This window comes from Andrographis paniculata, unplaced genomic scaffold (assembly GCF_009805555.1).
Source record: "Andrographis paniculata isolate CXL003 unplaced genomic scaffold, ASM980555v1 Contig54END, whole genome shotgun sequence".
Classification (NCBI taxonomy): Eukaryota; Viridiplantae; Streptophyta; class Magnoliopsida; order Lamiales; family Acanthaceae; genus Andrographis; species Andrographis paniculata.
This window is the reverse complement of record NW_026137589.1, coordinates 3,412,951-3,435,343: the sequence shown is the minus strand read 5'-3', so window position 1 is coordinate 3,435,343 and position 22,393 is coordinate 3,412,951. Positions and strand designations below refer to the sequence as shown.

At 39.3% G+C, this 22,393-nt stretch overlaps 4 protein-coding genes across 6 annotated transcripts; all 4 read left to right on the top strand.

Moving 5' to 3' along the window:
- Positions 1 to 2,959: 2,959 nt before the first annotated feature.
- On the top strand, positions 2,960 to 4,540 carry LOC127255836 (protein JINGUBANG-like). The gene has a single exon (XM_051281587.1). It carries the CDS (start codon positions 3,026 to 3,028, stop codon positions 4,448 to 4,450), a length of 1,425 nt encoding a protein of 474 aa, XP_051137544.1. The 5' UTR covers positions 2,960 to 3,025; the 3' UTR covers positions 4,451 to 4,540.
- Positions 4,541 to 13,287: 8,747 nt separating this feature from the next.
- On the top strand, positions 13,288 to 16,411 carry LOC127255575 (probable glycosyltransferase At3g07620). Of its 3 annotated transcripts, none has more exons than XM_051281170.1 (5): positions 13,288 to 13,495; positions 13,587 to 14,620; positions 14,709 to 14,839; positions 15,190 to 15,538; positions 15,746 to 16,411. In XM_051281170.1, exons 2-5 carry the CDS (start codon positions 14,054 to 14,056, stop codon positions 16,409 to 16,411), a joined length of 1,713 nt encoding a protein of 570 aa, XP_051137127.1. In that variant the 5' UTR covers positions 13,288 to 13,495; positions 13,587 to 14,053. The 3 variants fall into 3 exon arrangements, with proteins under 3 accessions (XP_051137127.1, XP_051137128.1, XP_051137129.1); XM_051281171.1 differs by having other exon boundaries at positions 13,288 to 13,728; positions 13,845 to 14,620; XM_051281172.1 differs by having other exon boundaries at positions 13,288 to 14,617.
- A 528-nt stretch (positions 16,412 to 16,939) lies between these two features.
- Positions 16,940 to 19,253, top strand: LOC127255574 (probable glycosyltransferase At5g03795). The gene is made up of 4 exons (XM_051281169.1): positions 16,940 to 17,556; positions 17,641 to 17,771; positions 17,843 to 18,191; positions 18,281 to 19,253. Exons 1-4 carry the CDS (start codon positions 16,975 to 16,977, stop codon positions 18,944 to 18,946), a joined length of 1,728 nt encoding a protein of 575 aa, XP_051137126.1. The 5' UTR covers positions 16,940 to 16,974; the 3' UTR covers positions 18,947 to 19,253.
- A 155-nt stretch (positions 19,254 to 19,408) lies between these two features.
- Positions 19,409 to 22,294, top strand: LOC127255576 (probable glycosyltransferase At5g03795). The gene is made up of 4 exons (XM_051281173.1): positions 19,409 to 20,106; positions 20,197 to 20,327; positions 20,394 to 20,742; positions 21,579 to 22,294. The coding sequence occupies exons 1-4, from the start codon at positions 19,699 to 19,701 to the stop codon at positions 22,239 to 22,241; spliced, it is 1,551 nt and encodes a 516-aa protein (XP_051137130.1). The 5' UTR covers positions 19,409 to 19,698; the 3' UTR covers positions 22,242 to 22,294.
- The last annotated feature ends 99 nt before the right edge of the window (positions 22,295 to 22,393 follow it).

Below are 22,393 nucleotides of genomic sequence, written 5' to 3'. Positions count from 1 at the left end.
ATGATTTTGAAAATTTGATTTAAATATTATTTTGATATAATATTTTATATAAAAAAAATAATATTATACTTTTATTAAAAATCCAAAATATAACAAGATAAATTTGGATTCGTAATAATAAAAAAAAAAAAAACAAAGCAAATCCAAAATTCTTGGCCAATGTATACACATATTATAAACTTATTTTTTAAACTATTTTTTTTAAAAAAAAAATTATTTCTAAAATATATCATCTTTGACATTTATTTATTTTTATTTAAATTATTATACACATAATCAACTTTTTGATATAAAACATTACATAAGTTTCTATTTATATCACTCAAAATATCTATTTTTCACTCAATTTTTGATTATTTTCAAAAGTTTCTAAAACTTTAAAAAATATATATATATATATTTAACTCCAATGTATTTTTTTGTGTAATATATTAAATATATACTATTTATATACTCCCTCCGTCACAATACAACAGTCTTATTTATCATTTTTTTCTATCTCAAAACAATAGTTTTATTTCCATAAATAACCATAGCACAGTAAAACTACCCTACTTTTTCATTTTTATTACACAATTATCACTATTTTTTATACTAATACACTCGCAAGGGCAAAAAAGTCTTTTATCCATACTTTTTACCCACTACCAATATAATATCAATAATTATTTTTAAATCTCGTGTTCAACCCAGTTAAGACTATATTTATGGGACGGATGAAGTATATGATGGTTTGAAAAAAACAAAAAAAGAGAGAATTAATAGATGATATAAGATAATAACTATTGTCTTTTGTGATTTCAAATTGAAATCAATACTATTCTTTGCAATTTTTCATTAAAATATATACTATTTCTTTTTTACAATATATTATATTAAAATATTATTTAAATAAAAATAAAATAAATACCCTACTAAAATCAATTTCAAATTATAAGGAAATAATTCATTTGTATTTATCCTGCTTTTTTACTATTCACACAAAAATAATAATAATAAAAATTGTAAGATTTTTTTTTTTTCCTCGCTAAATTAACAACCTACGTAATCAATTATTGTGAAATAAACAGCCAAAGATTTCAAACCATCGCTAATACATATGATCACTCATAAACATTGTACCTATCATATGATCGGTAATACATATGGTCTCAACACGGCCGTGTTGATTACCCTGCACTTATAAACACGGTTGTGTTTATACCCGTGTTCTGAAGACAGTCATGTTCTTGTCCATGTTTCTGCTATGTTCTCGCATTCATGTTTTAGGCCATGTTCACAACCATGTTTTCAATATAATTATATTGTAGGTTATATTTATTATTATTTTCACTTTTTGGTTAAAATTATTTGATATAAATATATATTTATAATTTAACAAAAATATTTTTTACAATTATTTCATAATATAAAAAATAATCAATTTTTAATATTTTTAAAGTATGTAAAAATAATAATATATATATTTTTAATAATCATTATATATATTTTTAAAAATTTATAGTAAAAATTTTAAAATATTATTTTAAATTAATTATTTCTATAAATTATAAATTAAATTTATTATTCAAAATAATATTTTAAAATAATACTCCCTCCGTCCCACGGATGTCTGGGTCGACACGAGAATTTAGAATAAGTAAAATTAGTAGATAATTAAAAATGTATTAGTGAAAATAATTATCATATAATATAAATAATTATAACTTAAGATTAAAAAACTAATTAAAATTAAAAAAAATTAAATTAAAAAATAGTGTGTAATTATTTTCCAAAAAAGAAAAGTGACATGGGATGTGGGACGGACAAAACAGCAATGTAGACATGGTAATTGGGACGGAGTGAGTATTATTAAAAATATATATTAATATATTATTATTTTTATATATTTTTAAAATATTAAAAATTGATTATTTTTTATATTATAAAATAATCATAAAAAATATGTTTGTTGAATTATAAATATATATATTTATATCAAATAATTTTAACCAAAAAGTAAAAATAATAATAAATATGACCTACAATATGATTATATTGAAAACATGGTTGTGAACATGGCCTAGGAACATGCCTAGAACATGACTTAGAACATGGCTGTGCTGAGAACATGCGTAGGAAATGGACAAGAACATGGTTGTGTTCAGAACACGGACAGGAACACGGTCGTATTTAGAAGTGAGGGGTAATCAACACGGCCATGTTGGTTGCCTGGTTGTGTTCAGAACACGGGCAGAACACGGCCGTGTTTAGAAGTGCAGGGTAATCAACACGGCCGTGTTGGCTGCCTGGGGACGCCCAGTCACCTTCTGAGTCATTCAACACTGCCGTGTTCAAGCCAACACGGCTGTGTTCAGTCCCAGTCAACTATTTTGAGATTAAAATTGATAAATTTTCATTTGAATGAGACCAAAATTGATAAATTCTTTTGAATGGTACCATTGATAATTGTGATATTGAATGAGACCAAAAATGATTTTTGTTCTGAATTCTAATATTAGAATTGTGATATTTGCGAGGGATTTAATCTCTTTTTATTTCTCTCGCAAATCTTATTTTAAGAATTTTTTCCAGTTTTTTGGAGTTGAATATAAAAAAAATGAATATATTTGTAAATTTAATGGTTTTGAAATAGATGTTATGAAATTGCAAATCAAACAACATTTGAATAAGAATGACTAGGGTTAGCTACGTAGTTTATGAAACTATAAACAAATTTGATGCAATTTTAAAAATACGGGCGCAATTTTATGAAACTATAAGTAAATTTTGTACCATTTAGCCTAAAATCTATTCAAATATAAAACCAAATTATTTGTATTCAAGTCGGGTCTCGATCCAACCAAACCCGACCCGATAAATCGCCATCCCTACCACAAACATTCTATGTTGTTTCTCTGCTTCTTGTGTCTATAAAAAAACACTAGCAGGCAGGCAGGCAGGCAGACAGACAGAAATATTTACAGTCCAAACACCATCGCTGCAACTAATTTACATGTCCAAACCCTAAACCCTAATTCCATCAATGGACCAACACAGATCAGCTCCCCTCTCCGCCTTCCTCCTCCACCACCACCAAGACCCCGCCAGAACCACCACAATCCACTCTCCCGCCGCCGCCCGCCTTTCCTGCAAATCCCTAACCCAATCCAGCTACGACCACCACCACGACAACCTCCTCTACAGCCCCTCCCGATCCTCCACCAACAGCGCCGCCGCCGCCGCCCTCCCCCCGCCGTGCAGCCCCGATTCCCCCTGGACCCTCTCCCCCCACCAAACCCCCTCCCCCTCCCTCCTCTACCACTGCATCGCCTCCCTCCACCGCCAGGACGGCACCATTTTCTCCATCGCCGCCGCCAAGGGCCTCGTCTTCACCGGCTCCGAAAGCTCCCGCATCCGCGCATGGCGCCAGCCCGACTGCTCCGACCGAGGATACTTCAAATCCAGCCATGGCGACGTCCGCGCGATTTTAGCCCACGGAAACACGCTTTTCTCCTCCCACAAGGACTGTAAAGTGCGAGTCTGGAACATCACCGCCGGGCCGGAGAATTTTCAGGCGAGGAAAGTCGCGAACCTGCCCAAAAACCGGTCGATTTTCAAATTTCCGACGAAGACGACCAGCTTCAAGCACAAGGATTCGATTTCTTGTATGGCGTATAATCAGACGGAGGGAATTTTGTACACCGGATCGTGGGACCGGACGGTGAAGGCCTGGAGAGTTTCCGACCACCGCTGCGTCGACTCCTTCCCGGCGCACGAGGGTCACGTGACCGACCTGGTGGTCAACCAGGAAGACGGCTGCGTCTTCACGTGCTCATCGGACGGCTCCGTGAAGATCTGGCGGCGGGTGTACGGACAGAGCTCGCACACTCTAACAATGACGCTGAAATTCCAGCCGTCGCCGGTGAACGCCTTGGCGTTAAGCACGGCGGCGGCGAATTCGTCGTGTTTTCTGTACTCCGGGACCTCCGACGGGTTTATTAATTTCTGGGAGAAGGAGCGGACGTCGGGGAGGTTTAATCACGGCGGTTTTTTGCAGGGCCACCGGTTCGCGGTGCTGTGTCTGGCGGCGATTGAGAAGCTGGTGTTCAGCGGGTCGGAGGACACGACGGTTAGGGTTTGGAGGAGGGAGGAGGGGAGCTGCATCCATGAGTGTTTGGCGGTGGTGGAGGCGCACAGAGGGCCGGTGAAGTGTCTGGCGGCGGCGATGGAGATAGAGAAGGTGGTGGTGATGGGGTTTCTGCTGTACAGCGCCGGGTTGGACCAGACGTTCAAGGTGTGGAGGATTAAGATCATGCCGGAGGAGAAATTGGAGGGGACGACGGCGATTGTGAAGGTTGTTAGTAGCGCGGCTGCGGCGGCGGAGTATGAAATGAGCCCTGTGTTGTCGCCGTCGTGGGTGGAGAAGAAGATACAGACCAACAGTAATCCCTTTTCGTTAATTAATTAATTAATTAAATTAGTTTGTAATGTTCCCTTTTGGGATTTAGTTATTTCTTATTTAGTTAGATTTGTCGAGAATTTTAAAGAAAAGCATGAGTAATAAGAAAATTTATGTAGAAAAAAAAAAAAGACAAAAATGTGAATTATATTGGGTGTGTTCCTTTAGTTCAGTATTTCTGTATTTTACTGTTGATATATATATAGTATATATATATATTTTATATATTGATATATATATTCTACCTAATATATTTCTTGTATAAATATAATATTATACCCTAATTGTGTTCAATGAAAATAGAGTTTATATACCATACCCTAATTGTGTTCAATGAAAATAGAGTTTATTCCATAAATCGTAACATGGTATCAGAGCCATGCTTTTTCCCGACTAAATCGAAACAACCCACGAATTCCAGATAGCATATTTCCGATCACTTCCGACCGTCACCGCCACCACCATCGTCTTCGCCGTCACGAGACCGGCCGGACGCCGGAACAGTTCGGCGAACGGCGGCGCGTGAGAGTCACACGCGCCCGACGTGTTTTTCCGGCCGGACGCCTCGCCGGCGCGTGGGGGCGCGTGCGGCGGCCGTTGGCGGCGATCTTTGCACCGTCGTGTTCGGAATTTGATTTCCTCCGCGATGGTATCTTCACTTCCTCGGTTTGAGCAGTTTTTTGTATCCGGTTGATTTTTTGTGTTTCGGGTTTTGATTCGGTTTCTTTCGTTTCGGCTTTCGGCTTGAGGTTTGAGATTCTGTTTTCTCTTGAGTTTCTATGGAAAAGATGGATGTACATATTCCGATCAATGTTGTTTTGTCTGGAGATAATTACAGTTTGTGGGCACAATCGATGAAAAGTTTTTTGATAGGTCGGAAATTGTGGCGAATTGTTACGGGAGATATAGTTGCCCCCATTGCTCCAGTCTCTATAGGAGAAGTTACGCCTACCGCCACAGTTGTTGAATCTTATATTGAAAAATTGGAAGATTGGGATAGTAAAAACCATCAAATTCTCACTTGGTTGCGCAATACTTCCACTCCGGCGATCCATGTTCAGCTTGCCCAATTTGACACTGCCAAGGCAGCGTGGGATTTCTTGGCAGTCCGCTTCCGTGCTACTGGTTTGGCACATTATTATCAGTTATGGAGCACTCTCCACGATCTAAAACAGGAACCAGGACAATCTATCAACGACTTCCTTGCCCAAGTGCAACCCCTTTGGCATCGGTTGGATCAAGCAGAGATCAGTCCTGATCATCTTCGCCTCATTCAGGTCTTAATAGCTTTGCGTCCAGAGTATGAGGCAGTTCGTGCCTCTTTGTTACATCGGCATCCACTTCCTACCTTGGATGCAGCTATTCAGGAGATTCTGTTTGAGGAAACTCGTCTCCACCTAGCTAAGGCTCCTCAGCTTGACTCTGCTCTTGCGGTCACTGCCCGAACTCCTACTCAGAGTCGTTCTCATCGTTGCAAAAGATGTCAGTCCTCTGATCATGACTTCGGTCATTGCCCAAAGGTGGAGTGTCACTACTGTCATGTTTTAGGCCATACTATACAGTATTGCCCCACTAGACCACCTCGCTCTGGAAGTAGTAACTACAAGCCTCGGAATTCTCGTGGACCTCAGTCTGGTACCTCCTCTGTCACAGCCTCTGCTGCGCCTGCGCCTGCGCCTCCTACGATTCAGGACCTGGAAGCTCTTCTTAAACAGGTTCTATCTTCCAATACCGCCATGTCTACCACATCAGGTAACTCTCCTTGGTATTTTGATTCTGCTTGCAGTAATCATATGACCTCTGATATACGCCTTATGACCTCCACATCCACCGCACCATCCTTACCCCCTATCCTTACTGCCGATGGTACCCATATGCGCATCACCCATACCGGACATACATCCACCTCATCCTTATCCCTCCCTGACACATATTGTATCCCTCAATTAACCTTAAATCTGATTTCCGTTGGTCAATTAGTTGATCAAGGTCTCACCGTGTTATTTTCTTCTACTGGTGTGCAGGTTCAGGACGCGCAAACCGGGCGGACTCTTGGGAAGGGCCGGAAGACGGGCCGCTTATTTGAACTTACGTCACTCCAGGTCCCTCGTCCCTCTATCTCAGCTGCCACCACCTCTACACCATCCTGCCTTCAGTGGCATCGTCGTCTCAGTCATGCGTCTTCCAATAAAGTCAGGTCCTTGATTAGTCAGGGTAGTTTGGGTTCTGTTAAGTTTGAGTCTTTTAATTGTGTAGATTGTTCGTTGGGAAAACAACCTGCTCTGTCGTTTCCTCATAGTACTTCCATTGCGGATACTCCATTTTCTTTAGTTCACTCGGATATTTGGGGACCTTCGCCCACTGTGTCTATGAATGGTTCTCGTTATTTTGTGATTTTTATTGATGACTATTCTCGTTTTACATGGATTTACTTTCTGCGGCATCGTTCTGAACTTCCATCTATTTATATGACCTTTGCTAAAATGATACATACCCAATTTTCCTCTACTATAAAAACTCTCCGCACAGATAATGCTCTTGAGTATACTGATACATCATTTCTTAGTTTCTTATCTGATCAAGGTACTGTTGTCCAACGCTCCTGCCCATACACCTCTCCACAAAATGGTCGCGCCGAACGCAAACACCGACATATCCTCGATACAGTCCGCACCCTTATCTTATCAGCCTCTTGTCCAGATCGCTTTTGGGGAGAAGCCGCACTCACCGCTGTCCACACTATAAATCGTGTCCCTTCCTCTGTCCTAGGTAATGTCAGTCCTTTTGAAAGACTATTTAATCGTACCCCTGATTATAGTCTTCTCCGCCCTTTCGGTTGTGTCAGTTTTGTCCTCCTCCCTCCTCATGAGCGCACTAAGTTAGAACCTCGCGCTCGTCTGTGTTGCTTCCTGGGCTATGGGTTAGAACATAAGGGTTATCGTTGTTGGGATCCTATTTCCAATAGGCTACGTATTTCTCGTCATGTCACATTTTGGGAGGATACCAAATTCTCTTCCTTGTCTCACTTCCGAGTCCCCTTTGATCGTTCGTCTCCGTTCTTTACCTTGTCCTCTCCACCCCTATTCCCTTCCAGTGACACGGCTCCGTCTCCATCTCCCGCTCCTGACGCTGTCTCGGTTGCGCCTCCTGAACCGCAGCTGATCCCCGAGCCTACTCTTGCTCTCGACTCCGATACATCACCACCACCAGAGCCTGACACGACTTCGATCTCAGCCCCTGATCCTGGCCCTCGTCGCTCCACTCGGGTTAGTCACCTTCCTACTCACTTACTTGATTATCACTGCTTCTCTGCCACCTTGTCCCATCATGAGCCCAGGACCTTTCGTGAGGCGTATGCGGATCCGTTGTGGCGGCAGGCTATGTCTGAGGAGTTGCAGGCTTTGGAGAAAACACATACGTGGGATATGGTTGATCTTCCCCCTGGCAAGAAACCTATTAGCTGCAAGTGGGTATTCAGAATCAAAACTAACTCTGATGGATCTATCGAGCGCTACAAGGCACGTTTGGTAGCCAAAGGCTACACCCAGCAGTATGGTATCGACTATGAGGAGACATTTGCCCCGGTTGCTCGTCTCACCTCTGTCCGCTGTCTTATCGCCATCGATGCCGCTCGTCGGTGGCCCCTACATCAGCTTGATGTCAAGAATGCGTTCTTGCATGGTGATTTATCCGAGGATATCTACATGTCTCCTCCTCCTGGTTTTCCTACCTCTTCCAAGGTATGCAAACTTCGCCGTGCCCTATATGGTTTGAAACAGGCACCTCGAGCTTGGTTTTCGAAATTTAGCTCTGCTCTACTCCAGCTTGGCTTTACTTCTAGTGATCATGATTCGGCTCTCTTCCTTCGACGTGGGTCAGCTGGAATTACTATTTTATTGCTTTATGTGGATGACATGATTATTACGGGAGATGATGCATCAGGTATCTCCGAGTTGCAAGCTCATCTAAACCGCCACTTCGAGATGAAGAGTTTAGGGCCTCTTCGGTACTTCCTAGGACTTGAGATCTCCGACACCTCCGACGGATATTATCTCTCTCAAGCCAAGTATGCCTCCGACCTCCTATCTATTGCCGGTCTCACTGACTCCAAGACTGCTCCTACACCTCTTGATTCTGACTGTCGTCTTACTCCGATGGACGGCGTTCCCCTTGATGATCCGACTTTGTATCGTCAGCTAGTGGGAAGTCTCATCTACCTGACTGTCACTCGACCGGATATTGCTTATGCCGTCCATATCGTCAGTCAGTTTATGTCTGCTCCTCGGACGACTCATCATTCTGCTGTCCTACGGATTCTCCGGTACGTCAAAGGTACCCTGCTTCATGGACTTCATTATTCCGCTCGATCCTCCTTAGTTTTGACCGGGTATTCTGACGCTGATTGGGCGGGAGATCCCTCTGATCGCCGCTCGACAACCGGGTTTTGCTTCTTCCTTGGCGACTCGCTTATTTCATGGCGCAGCAAGAAACAGACGGTTGTCTCCCGGTCCAGTGCAGAGTCTGAATATAGAGCCCTTGCCGATACCGCTGCTGAGCTTCTATGGCTTCGCTGGCTTTTGGCTGATCTTGGAGTGCCTCAGCCCTCTGCCACTATTATCCATTGCGACAGTCAGAGCGCCATGAAGATTTCGACAAATGATGTCTTCCACGAGCGTACGAAGCATATTGAGATCGACTGTCACCTTGTACGTCATCACGTTGCTCATGGAAGCATCTCCTTGTCTCCTATTTCCTCTGCTGATCAGACGGCCGACGGATTCACCAAACCTCACCTTCCCGGCCGTTTTCAGTCATTTTTGAACAAACTCAAGTTGGGCTCCACCGTTCCACCTTGAGTTTGAGGGGGGATGTGGATATATATATAGTATATATATATTTTATATATTGATATATATATTCTACCTAATATATCTCTTGTATAAATATAATATTGTACCCTAATTGTGTTCAATAAAAATAGAGTTTATTCCATAAATCGTAACATTTACTATTTAAACTCTATATTTTTAAAAAATATATATATTGTTTTTACAAAATATCTTATATTATCAAAATTAAATAAAATTTTTTCAAACTCAATTAAAAAAAACACATCTGAGCAACTATGTTACATATACACTTTTTTTTTTTCTTTTATAATTAAATTTAACTATTTTTAAAACTCCAAATTTTTAAAAATTAAATTATATCCAAACAGTGCCTAAATAACCTTTTAAACCCTATTGTCCATTTTTAAGAATGGACGTAGTAGTATTTTGTTATTTAAGACATTAATAAATAATAGCCATGTTTTTATTTTATTTTATTTTGATAAATGTAAATTCTATAATATTAAGAAAAATTACCACAGTATTTTACAAAAAAAAATAAATGCCAGATTAAATACATATTTTAATCCAAATTTTTTTTTGTTAGGTTCGATCAAAACTAATAATATTATACTAGTTTTGAGTTCATACAATTTTAACACAAATAAGATGAATTATTGTTGCCGGTAAATTCAAGAATTGCAATATACATACATAGATGTACCAAATACCAATAATTGGTGTCCGGTAAGGAATAGTCCGATGGTATAGGGGTTGGATTTGTCACCGTGAGGTTATGGGTTTAAACCCCAGACGGTTTTTACTATTCCAACAATTTTTTATTTAAAAACATATTAAATTAAACACCTAATTTTCATTTAGTATTACACTAAAATTTAATTTTATATTCAAAATATTACATCAAACATATTTATATCACATCAAATAATATTTTTAATTCAAATTTTACTATTTAAAACCAAAACTCAAAATCAATATGTCAAAAATAAACACATGTATTTTGGAGGGAAGGAAGGAAGATAGGTTGGTAGGTAGGTATAGATGCATAGATCAAAGTAGGAAGAAGAAATGAATGCATTAAGTAGGAGAAGCTACTGCTGCTTCAGAATCCTCTTCACTCATTTAATAACTCAAATAATAATAATAATAATAATAATAATAATAATAATAATAATAATGGGTTTGTTCAATACTAATTTTGTGCTATATAAGTCTAGATAAATATTAATAAAACATATAATATATGCATACATTCATACAACAGTATATAAATTGTATTATATTTTTTTTAAAAAATAAATTAACAATTCAATATAAAATATTATTTTTTATATTACACAAAAAAAAAAAAAACCGCCGCAAATTAAACTTTTGATTTGATTTGAAAAATATTGGTTTTGAGTTTGATATTAAATAATATATAATGGAGTGTTTTGTAAAAAAAAAAAAAAAATTTCAAAAAAGAATAAAATTAGAGTCTAAATAATAAAAAAATTGAAATTTGATGGCTAAAGAATACCATGGCTCTGATCTGGATATCCAACCTAAAATCAATTGATGATAAGTAGAGTGATCATTCACTCTTATATATTATAGGAGTTCGTATATATTTAGTAATGTGGAACAATATTCAATGCTTACCTAACACGTTAAATTTTCCGAGTTATTATTAAATAATACTCCATTTAAATCAAATTCAAATTTTAAAACCCAAAAAAGAGCTAAGCGAACATATTGATGTTAGTTTCCCTTTAAAACGACATTCAAGCTCTCTGTCTAACCTTTTGACCTTTTTCACATTTTTTTTTTTATTATTTTTATAATATAAAAATTTACAGTTTGCTATTATTTAAGTGTTTCTTGAATAAATTTTTAATCCAATATAATAATTTATAAATTAGATATAATAAAACAAATTACACTGGACGAACGACAAGACCCGAAAAAGTGTAACTCGACAGCTGGTGTGGTAGTTGCTAATGTAAATAAATGTGTGTGCATGTAATGAGGTGTGCTCATAATTAACCAAACAAATAAATATGAAGCCGTCTACTCAAACGCCCAATGTCAATACATCATTAATTTGTATGGTGTTTCAATTTTAGAGGGTTTTTGGATTTATTTAAATTTTTTAAATAAAAAATAAAATATTGGTATACTTTTTTTTTTTTTTTTTTTATGTTCGAATAATATTTTAATGTAATATTTGTAAGATTACATAATAAATTTCATTTTATCAAATTGAATGTTAACCATAAATTATAAAATTGTAGGGTAAACAATTAAATTTCAAATGTAATAGATCCATTGTAATTAACATAAGGGATTTGTTCGTCCATCATTTTTTTTCGATAAAATTCTTAGTATATATTTTATTATTTCACAAAAATCGACATTTAATATATATATATTATGCTATCAACACGATTCTCTATATTTCATATAAAAAAATTGAAGTAAAAATACTAAGCACACAAATCCAAAATTATTTGATATATAAAATATCATATTATATAATAATTTTATCAAAAACTAAGGGTGCGCTTTATTCTTTTGTATTTTTTACGAATGTATTTTTCATATTATATATAAAAAACTGTGTATAATATTGAAAATAATATTTTATATGAATTATTATTTTTTGTGAATTAATAGAATATATATAATATTGCGAATAATTATGTATATATATTATAATCTTTAATAATATTTTTAATTTAAAAATGATTAAGTGAACACGTCTAAAAATATCAGTATATTATTTTATACGTTATACTATTCGTAATAAAATAAAATTAATTATATTTTTCAATAAAATTATATTATATTTTCTTAAAGAATTTTAATAATTACAAAACTATCATTATTATCTAATACTTTTATAATTTTTAATAACTACTAGTTCTCTTTTACTTTTTCACGTAAATTTTTTAATATTAATATTATAATGAGTTATAGTGAAAAAGACAAAAATATTCTATATGTAATATAAAAGTAATTTCATTTGTGTAATATAGTGTAAGTTTGAAGGGTATTTATTATGTTAGGTAGATAGTACAATTACTAAATTAGGAAATAGTAACCTTGTTTTGGAACTGACGAAAATGAAAAATAACAATCTTTCAATGGGACGGAGAGAATATATATATATTTGTATATAGAAAAAGAGTTTTTCTTTTTCTTTTTTTTTTTAAACCATCCATGAGCTGGTATATTAAGAGGAGAGTGGAATACATTCCATATAAAGAATGACATGGTGGTGTGGGGTTGAACGTGTGACCGTAAAGTCATGAGTTCAAACTCCCGACACCTCAAATCACTTGCCACACATGGTTCACCTTATAGATAATATAATTATTAAAAATAATTACCTATTTATGGGACAAAAGTAATATGTTCAATATATATATAAAATATATTTTTAAATAACTCCATAATCTAGAATACACATGTCCATTGAGCTATGCATTCATTTTATTTACATTCAATAACTATTTCACATCGAAGACATTCAAATATTAAAACTATTGGGCTCAGCCCAATGGGCCATGGCCCGAGGAAGACGAGCACCAAGCCGATTAAAAAAATTGATTTATCTTTATCATTTTTCTTGTTTTGTTAAAATATAATTGTTGAATATTGTAAGTTCAAATCTTCAATGTTACGAGTTTTGTTGAGTATTTACACTTTAGAAAAAGAAAAAATAAATAAATAAAAGATCTTAATATTTTATTTTATTTTTGTGTTAAATAATCTTTTAATTTAAAAATTGTGCAACGGGTACTTTAGGTGATGAGAGAAAATGGAGAAGTTGAAGCAGCAATTTTACGTGACGATTCGAAAGAAGAATTTCGTGAGCAGTGTGTAGAGTATGATCGGATCGGATCCATTTTATGACCCGACCCACCAACCCATCTCCAGAATTTCTTCAACAGAATCAAATAAAACCAGGTTGGCAATGATATATTAGTATTAAAAATGTAATACAGAATAAAGTTTGGACTTTGGCTTTCTTTACCACCATCGTCATCATCTACAGATAGAAGAATTAAAAAATTCTGCTGTTGCAGTCAGACACACACTACCAAATCATTCAATCATCCATTAACATCATCATCTCAATCTTCTTTCAATGCTCAAATCGATGCCCTAATTGCCAAATCATTTCTTGAAGTAATTCATCAATCCATGGAGAAAATCAAGGGTCATTCCTCTATACTCATTATCGACACACACACAGAGTCCTCACATGGAATTACTGTGATTCAACTTCGAAGTTTGAATTTTTCTTGCAGTTATTGAGGTTGTTCGAATTGCACGCAACCCTATGAGTAGCCATTCTTCTTCTTCGTGACTATCGGCGTACAGTTTTCCAAGAATCCCAATCTCAAATCCATGGAGATTCTTCGTAGCTTCGACAATTTGGGGTTTCTCTGAGTAAGCTAAGCTTCATCGTCTTCATTCTTAACTTTCTTGTTTTCCTGAAATTTGCTTGTTTCCTTCTTGGGGTTTCATTTAATCTTGCTTTTCGTCAATTCCTGTACTTCGATTAGGGCATATTTGGACCAAACCAGAAGAATTTAATCGTTCGATTGTAAAACTCTTCTGCCCTAATTCCACTCAAGAACAACACTCTGTGCCCTAATTTCTATCCATCTTTTCATCTAACTGCGTCGATTTTGAATGAATTCGACATTGATGAAGTTTGCAGATTTTACCTATTTTGAATCATAAACCCTAACCTTTCTTCATCACTCCATTAATGGAGACCAGAAAGCTCCTGTGGCCAATGGCATTGGTCTTCTCAGTCATTTTGTTGCTTCAGTACATCGAACTTCCGTACGGTTATGTTCTTTCGTCTCTGTTATCTTTCGGCAAGTCTCAGGTCACCTCCGCCGGCGGTTTCCTCGCCGGCGCCGCCGCTGCAAGTAACATCAATCCTACAACTGAGGTTCTTCATAATGCAACTAAGCTACCCGATCCGCCGAATCGAAATCGAACCGATGAGTCGAATAAGTCCTCCAACGCCTCCTCCGGCGCTGCTAATTACGGTCGCGCCGCCGGTTATCCGCCGCAAGATATTCCGGTGAAAAATCGCAGCTCGAAAGATGAGACATCGGCAGGAAACAAGAGTGTTTCGTTGTCTATGTTTGTAAACAATTCAAATGCAGGGCCGCGAACCGATCTCGCGGATTCTGTTTATAATTCTTCGAGCGCAGTTAAGTCTCCGGCGAAGCGAAAATGGATAAAGGGACCTCCGGCCGTCGTCGTGCCGATATCCGCAATGAATGATATGCTGCGTCAAAGTCGCGCGTCGTATCTTGCGGTGGTAATAAGTCTCTAATTAGAAAGTTTAATCCAATTCTATTGATTTTCGCCGATTCTTTTCATTACCTTTCTATTGTTTGCCGATGCAGAAACCTCGGTGGCCTTCCCGAGCCGATGGCGAGTTATTGAATGCGCAAAAATTGATCGAGAGTGTGAGAATCGTCGACAAGATCCCTCGGGTCGACGATGATGTTTATAGAAACTACTCTGCATTCGTACGGTAAACAAAGTAATCTCTTTAAGTTGCTCGACTATATAATACTATTTTTGTCCGGCTCGAAGGGTCCAATTTATTTTTTGCTTGAATATTAATTATTATATCAAAACATAGTACAAATTAAAAAAAAATTACAAAAATACTTCAATTAGTGTCTTATAATACTAATTGAAGGATATTTGTACAAAAAAAAAAAAATTATACAAATATAAAAATATTACAATGACGTAAAAGGTAAATGTGACCCTTAGAGGCAGACACGAGAAGTATGTAATTAATGATGCATTTACTATAAGGTTAAATTTTTAGCTGAGATGATCATTTAATGAGATTTGCTCCGTCTGCCATTGCAGTAGCTATGAGTTGATGGAGCAGAGTCTCAAGATTTACGTCTACGACGAAGGAAAACGGCCAATTTTCCATCAGCCGGAGATGAGCGGAATATATGCGTCGGAGGGATGGTTCATGAAGCAGATAGAAGAAAGCGAGCGTTTTCGCACGAAAAACGCTAGCGACGCACATCTCTTCTACCTACCGTTCAGTTCGCGCGTATTGCAAGAGACGTTGTACGTGAAGTATTCCCACAGTCGCAAGAACATGGTCGCATTCTTGAGCGATTACCTTCGAACAATCGCCGCGGCTTATCCGTTTTGGAATCGAACCTCCGGAGCCGATCACTTTCTCGTCGCCTGTCACGACTGGGTACGTAACAAATTGCTCGTAGTTTTCACACTACAAAAAAATAGTATATTTGTAGCAGAATTTCGTCCCTAAAGTTCATATAATTAACGTAATTTCATTTCTAATTTCGTCTCTAATGTCATTACTAACGAAAAAACCTTGTTGCAAAAATGATATTTTCTTTTAGTGTCATTTCGTTTTTTTCATCGGTTACGGTTGTCATTACAGGCGCCATCGGAGACGAAAAGAATAATGAGGAATTGCATCCGAGCGTTGTGCAACGCGGACATACGAGGAGGTCTTCAGTTCGGGAAAGACGTGTCGCTACCCGAAATCTTTGTCCGCAACGCCTCGGATCCTCTCAAAGATGTCGGAGGCAAACCGCCGTCCCAAAGGCGTACCCTCGCCTTCTTCGCCGGAAACATGCACGGTTATTTCCGACCGATATTGCTCGATTACTGGCAAGACAAGGATCCGGAGATGAAGATCTTCGGGAAGCTGCGCCCGGGGAAGGGCCGGAAGACGTATATACAGTACATGAAGAGCAGCAAGTATTGCATTAGCGCGAAAGGCTACGAGGCGTATACGCCGCGCGTGATGGAGGCTATTTTTTACGAGTGCGTCCCGGTGATCATATCCGACAACTATGTGCCGCCGTTCTTCGAAACTCTGAACTGGGAGTCGTTCGCCGTGTTCGTTCTTGAGAAGGATACGCCGAATTTGAAGAGAATACTCGAGTCGATCCCGGAAAAGACATATCTGAAGATGCAGGAGAGGGTACGGCGGGTGCAAAAGCACTTCTTGTGGCATATGAAGCCGGTTAAATTCGACGTCTTTCACATGATACTTCATTCGATTTGGTACACCCGAGTTTTTCAGATTAGGCCGTCGTGATCGATGACGTCGAATTCAACATCGCTAAGAACTTGAGTTCAAGTTCGGCTCGTACTCGTAAATATAATAGTTGCTGCTAATTGAAGGTTTTTTTTAAAAAAAATTATTGTGAATTATAAAATTAATTGTCAGCTGCGGAAAAAGGAAGTAATTAGTGTTGACTATATGATAGATTCCAACTAAAAAGGTCTTTAATAATGGCGGTTCTACTGTATTATTCAACTCTTCACGTAACCAGAGCACGAAGTCGTCAACAAAATTGCGCAAGAATCTCAATCAACTGGTATGATTTCGGTTTCAATTCTCGTGGGCTCTGCGGATTGACAGATCTTTGTTCTGCGAGTTTTTGGATTTCCGAAGTAAGTTTAGATTTGCTGCGAATTTGAAATTTTAGGGGAGATTGAGCGAGTGTGGTCGTAATCGATTGTATTGAATCTGTGGATTTGGATCTTCGTTATAATCGTTGTAATGAGTTCGACCTTTTCGTTATGATTGGATTTCAGCGATCTGTGAGCATCGCGGCGCATGTTTTGTGAATTGATTGAAATTTCTAGGGTTTCGGAATGGGGATTGGAATCCGGTACGCCTGCCTGGTGGAAACCAGGAGATTGCTGTTGGTGATGGGGGTGGTTTTTGGATTGATTTTGTTGGTTCAGTACTTTGAGCTTCCGTATAGTAAAATTTTTTCGGTTCTATTTCTGCCGGACAAATCCCCGTCCGGCGCCGGCGATACCTTCGCCGGAATAACCTTCACCAATCCACATGGTACTGATGAAGCACCGATAGCTGTATATGTTTTTCATCATAACCAGACCGTCAACGACACTGTGATCGACGATATCGATCCTGAGGATGATCCTGTTGAGCGCCGCACATTTCCTAGTTCCGTTGCTGCTATGAATTCTTCTCCGGCCAAAGTTTCGACGGATCTTGGGAACGCCGGAAATGCTGCGCCGGAAAATAATCATTCAAATGCAAAAGTTTTGAATAATGAGCTGCCGGAGATCAACAAGACTCCCTCTGGTTTGCCGGAAAATGATCCTGTAAATGCAAAGAGGCCATCGAAGATGTCGCCGGATAATGTAGTGACTATATCTGAAATGATCGATATGCTGCTCAAGAGCCGCCTCTCGTACCGTGCAGAGGTAACTGTATTCGCGCTTAAAGCCGTCGATATTTATTGCCTTGTAGAAATTGTACATCCGGTGACACTTGTTTTTGGCTTGCAGAAACCGCGGTGGCCTTCCCCTGCAGATCAAGAATTGCTTAATGCAGGGTCTTCAATCGAGAGTGCGCCGCCTGTGGAGAACGATCCTCAGTTTGACGTCACCCTGTATCGAAACTTTTCTGCATTTAACCGGTGAGTGCGACTTGAAGTTCAAGTTGCGGAATATTGTTGGGACTGATATGTAATGAGGTTTTCTATTGCAGGAGCTATGAACTGATGGAGAAGACGCTGAAAGTGTATATCTACGCGGAAGGAGATCGACCGATATTCCATCAGCCGCCGCTTAAAGGAATCTACGCATCGGAGGGATGGTTCATGAAGCAGCTGAAATCAAGCAAACAGTTCGTCACGAAAAAGCCGAGAAAAGCTCACTTGTTCTACATACCCATCAGTTCGCGCGCGTTGGAAGTGAGTTTATACGTCCCCGATTCGCATGACCGGAAGCCATTAATCAGCGCTGTGAGCAACTACGTCGATATGATCCGAAGAAAGTACACTTTCTGGAATCGAACTGACGGGAGCGACCATTTTCTCGTCGCCTGTCACGACTGGGTGAGAGCTTAGTATACTCGACTCTACGATATCCGTCGAATCTTGTTATTATCTCGTAAAGCTGTTATTCTTATTTGTGTCTTTTGCAGGCACCGTCCGAGACTCGCGAGACAATGCCGAACTGCATTCGATCGTTATGCAATTCCGATATCAGGGAAGGCTTTCGATTCGGGAAAGACGCGTCTCTCCCCGAAACGTTTGTTCGAACGCCTCAGAACCCTCTCCGGCAGCTCGGCGGGAAACCTCCGTCGAAGAGACGGATCCTCGCGTTCTTCGCCGGAAACATGCACGGCTACCTCCGACCGATCCTTTTGAGCCATTGGGAGAACAAAGATCCGGAAATGAAAATCTTTGGTCGGATGGGGAAGGCGAAAGGGCGGATGAGCTACGCAGAGTACATGAAGAGCAGCAAGTTCTGCATATGCGCCAAAGGGTTCGAAGTCAATAGCCCGCGCGTGGTCGAGGCGATCTTCTACGAGTGCGTTCCGGTGATCGTCTCCGACAACTTCGTGCCCCCGTTTTTCGAGACACTGGATTGGGAGTCGTTTGCAGTGTTCGTCGCGGAGAAGGACGTCCCGGAATTGAAGAACATACTGACGTCGATACCTCCGTCGAAGTATCTCAAGATGCAGCGGCGGGTGCGGCGGGTGCAGCAGCATTTTCTGTGGCATTCGCGGCCCGTTAAATACGACGTCTTCCACATGATACTCCATTCGGTATGGCATAATAGAGTCTTCCAAATCCGGCCCCGGTGAAGCCGGGACGCCGGCTTTTCGAAACCTTTGATGAGATTTTGGCTATTTTTTTTAGTTTTGTAAGGATGAATGAAGAAATGTTGGGAGATCTTACTGTTTGTGACGGATTAAGATTAATGATCGAATAACAAAAAAAAAAAAAAGTAAAGAAGACGTAGTTCAGCAATAACGTGTTGGCTACGTCCAGGGGCAGAAATAATGAATAGATTTATCGAGGACGACTATATTACATATTAGAGATTTCATATTTCTAAATCTATTCAAATAAACAAAGAGAATTAAGACGAGTTCAGTCAACATTTACAAATATTTGAACTTTTTTTCTTGTAAATAGTCTATAGTTTCATTACAAAGTGATGGGCTCGGAAAAAAGTTCGATTAGTTGTTAAGGGCTTTACTTCCGCAAAACATTCTACACGTCTTGTGGGCTAAGTTTGTTTCATAAAATTATTACAATTACAATAAACAGTGCTTACTGACACTTGGGATTCTTTCGATCAGATCGAAATCCTCCAATCATTACATCTTCACTAATCAAGTAATTTCTGATCTCCATCTTTCTCATCATCTGATCCGATCGATATACTTTTGATGCTGTTAATCGACAAGGTGTTCTAACTTCTTATTAACGTAAGGAATCGAATTATAATCTCTCAGAGATATTCTTCGATTCCTAGCAATCGACGAAAAGGGGGATCTGACTGTCGTTAATATCTCTCATCCGATCTGAGAGGATTTTAATAAACAGTGACATGGTGGATCATCGATTTATGCTATGGAGTCCAAAATTGCTGTCTGTATTGGTCATGGCAATCGCCTTAGCTTTGCTCCTCCAATTCCTGTTAAAATCACCGTACGACAACCTCTTCGCATCGCTACTGTCCGCCGGAAAACTCGCCTTCCTCGGCGGCGCCGCCCCGGATTCAGACATGCCGGCGCAGGGCGGAGACAGTCCATCCCTTGTCCGAACATCCTACTCTGCACAGCCCCTTCCATCTCCGGCTTCATCGCCTCGCTCGCCCGAAAAATTGGCGGCAATAAGTCCCGCCATTGCCGCCAACTCCAGCAGCCGTAAATTTCCGATGGAAAATTCTCCGGTGGTGTCGATATCCCAAATGAATGAGCTCTTGCAGCAAAACCACGCCTCGCCGAGCTCGAGCGTATGTAAAAATTTTGCATCGTCCGAGGATTTTGGCGTCGTCTATAATCCTACATTGTCGCGTTTCTTATCGTATGTTTTTTTTTTGCAGCGACCATCGCTCCCTTCAGCCGTCGACCACGAGCTAATGTACGTAAAATCAGCGATCGAAAACGCGCCATTGCTGAAATCAAATTCGGGCCTTTACGCTCCTCTCTATCGCAACATTTCCAAGTTCTTAAGGTTTGCGACTTCTTGATGTTCACAATTTTTGTCTGGTTATTCAGATGCTGATTTTTACGCTCTCAGGAGCTACGAGCTGATGGATAAGATGCTAAAAGTATACGTATACGAAGAAGGCGACAAACCGATATTCCACGAGTCGATCCTCGAGGGAATATACGCGTCCGAGGGATGGTTTCTGAAGCTGTTAGAAGCCAACCGTCGATATGTCACGAAAGATCCGGCGAAAGCTCATTTATTCTTCTTACCGTTCAGTTCGCGACTGCTGCAGCTCACGCTGTATGTTCGACACTCGCACAGCCGCGACAACCTCGTACAATTCACGAGGGACTACGTCGAGCTGCTTGTCCGAAAACATCCTTTTTGGAACCGGACCAACGGCGAAGACCATTTCTTGGCCGCTTGTCACGATTGGGTATGTATGCGTGCACGAATCCTACGCTTACTTTCTGTTAGATAATGTAAATGATCGTCTCACCTAAAAGTTTAAAATATTGGAATATGCATCATTTATATATTTACCAACGGGAGTCTACTAATACACCCTTCATGTGCAAGGAGCTTATAAGGGTGGGTAAAAAAATTGAATCGAACCGCTGAACCGAATTGAATTTTCGGTTAACCGAGTAAATTCGGTTCGAATACAAATACTACATATTTGATATTTGTTTCGTTCGGTTCAGTTTCAGTTATTGATATTTTTTTTTCCATTCAGTTAACCGAATTGAATATATTTATAATTATATTTGCAAATATTTTCAGTTCAAATATTTGCAAATATTTTTTATTTAATTAGAATTTTAATTATATTTAATGTATTTTTTCTTAATTTCGGTTCGTTTTGAGTTCTTTGCAAATATTTTCGGTTAATTGAAAATTCGGTTAATCGAAATTTTCGATTCGGATACAGCTCGTAGTTTCGGATATTTGTTCGGTTTGGTTCGGATATCAAATACTTGCATAGTTACAAATAATCGAACCGTATCCACCTGTAAGGGGCTAAACGCCAAATTTGCACGTGGACAACGACAAACAAAAACATGGGACGACGAGACTCGAACTCTAGACCTAAACTTCGATATCATGATAGATGAATTAAATGATTGTCTTTTTTGTTAGATAAATTAAATGACCATCTTATCTAAAAGTTTTAGGATATGCATCGTTTATTTATTTTTTTATAAACGGGAGTCCACCAGCACTCTCGTTTCGCATACCCGACTAACCTAAATTTGTTCACCTTCTGTTCAGGCTCCGGCGGAAACCCGAGGCCGAATGCTGAGTTGCTTACGAGCGCTATGCAACGCGGACATCAATGCCGGCTTTGTAATCGGGAAGGACATATCGTTGCCCACCGTATATGTACGCTCGGCGAAGAACCCCCTCCGCGATGTCGGCGGGGAACCCGCGTCGAATCGCTCGATTCTCGCGTTCTTCGCCGGATACATGCACGGGCGCGTCCGTCCGGCGCTCGTGAAGCTTTGGGGCAACGATCCCGACATGCGGATACTCGACCGGTTGCCTCACGTCAAGGGAAACAAGAACTATATCGAGCACATGCGATCGAGCAAGTATTGCGTTTGCGCGAGAGGCTACGCCGTGCACAGCCCCCGTGTTGTCGAGGCCATCCTCTACGAATGCGTCCCCGTTATCATCTCCGATAACTACGTGCCGCCGTTTCTCGAGGTCTTGAATTGGAAAGCGTTCGCCGTTTTCGTGCTGGAGTCGGATATCGGAGACTTGAAGAGGATTTTAACGGCGATACCCCCGGCGACGTACGCCGAGATGCAGAGAAGAGTTCGGGAAGTGCAGAAGCATTTTTTATGGCATTCTGAGCCTGTGAAGTTCGATGTGTTTCATATGATTCTGCATTCCGTGTGGTTTAATCGTGTATTTCGCATCGTTAATATTTAATTAACAATATATGGTGGCGGTTACGGTCTTTAATTTTAAATTCAACACTATACTGAATAGCACATGGTGTGCTGTTTAACAGCATATGATATTACTACATAGAACAAACTATATATATTATTATAATACAAATATATCAACATGAATGCTAA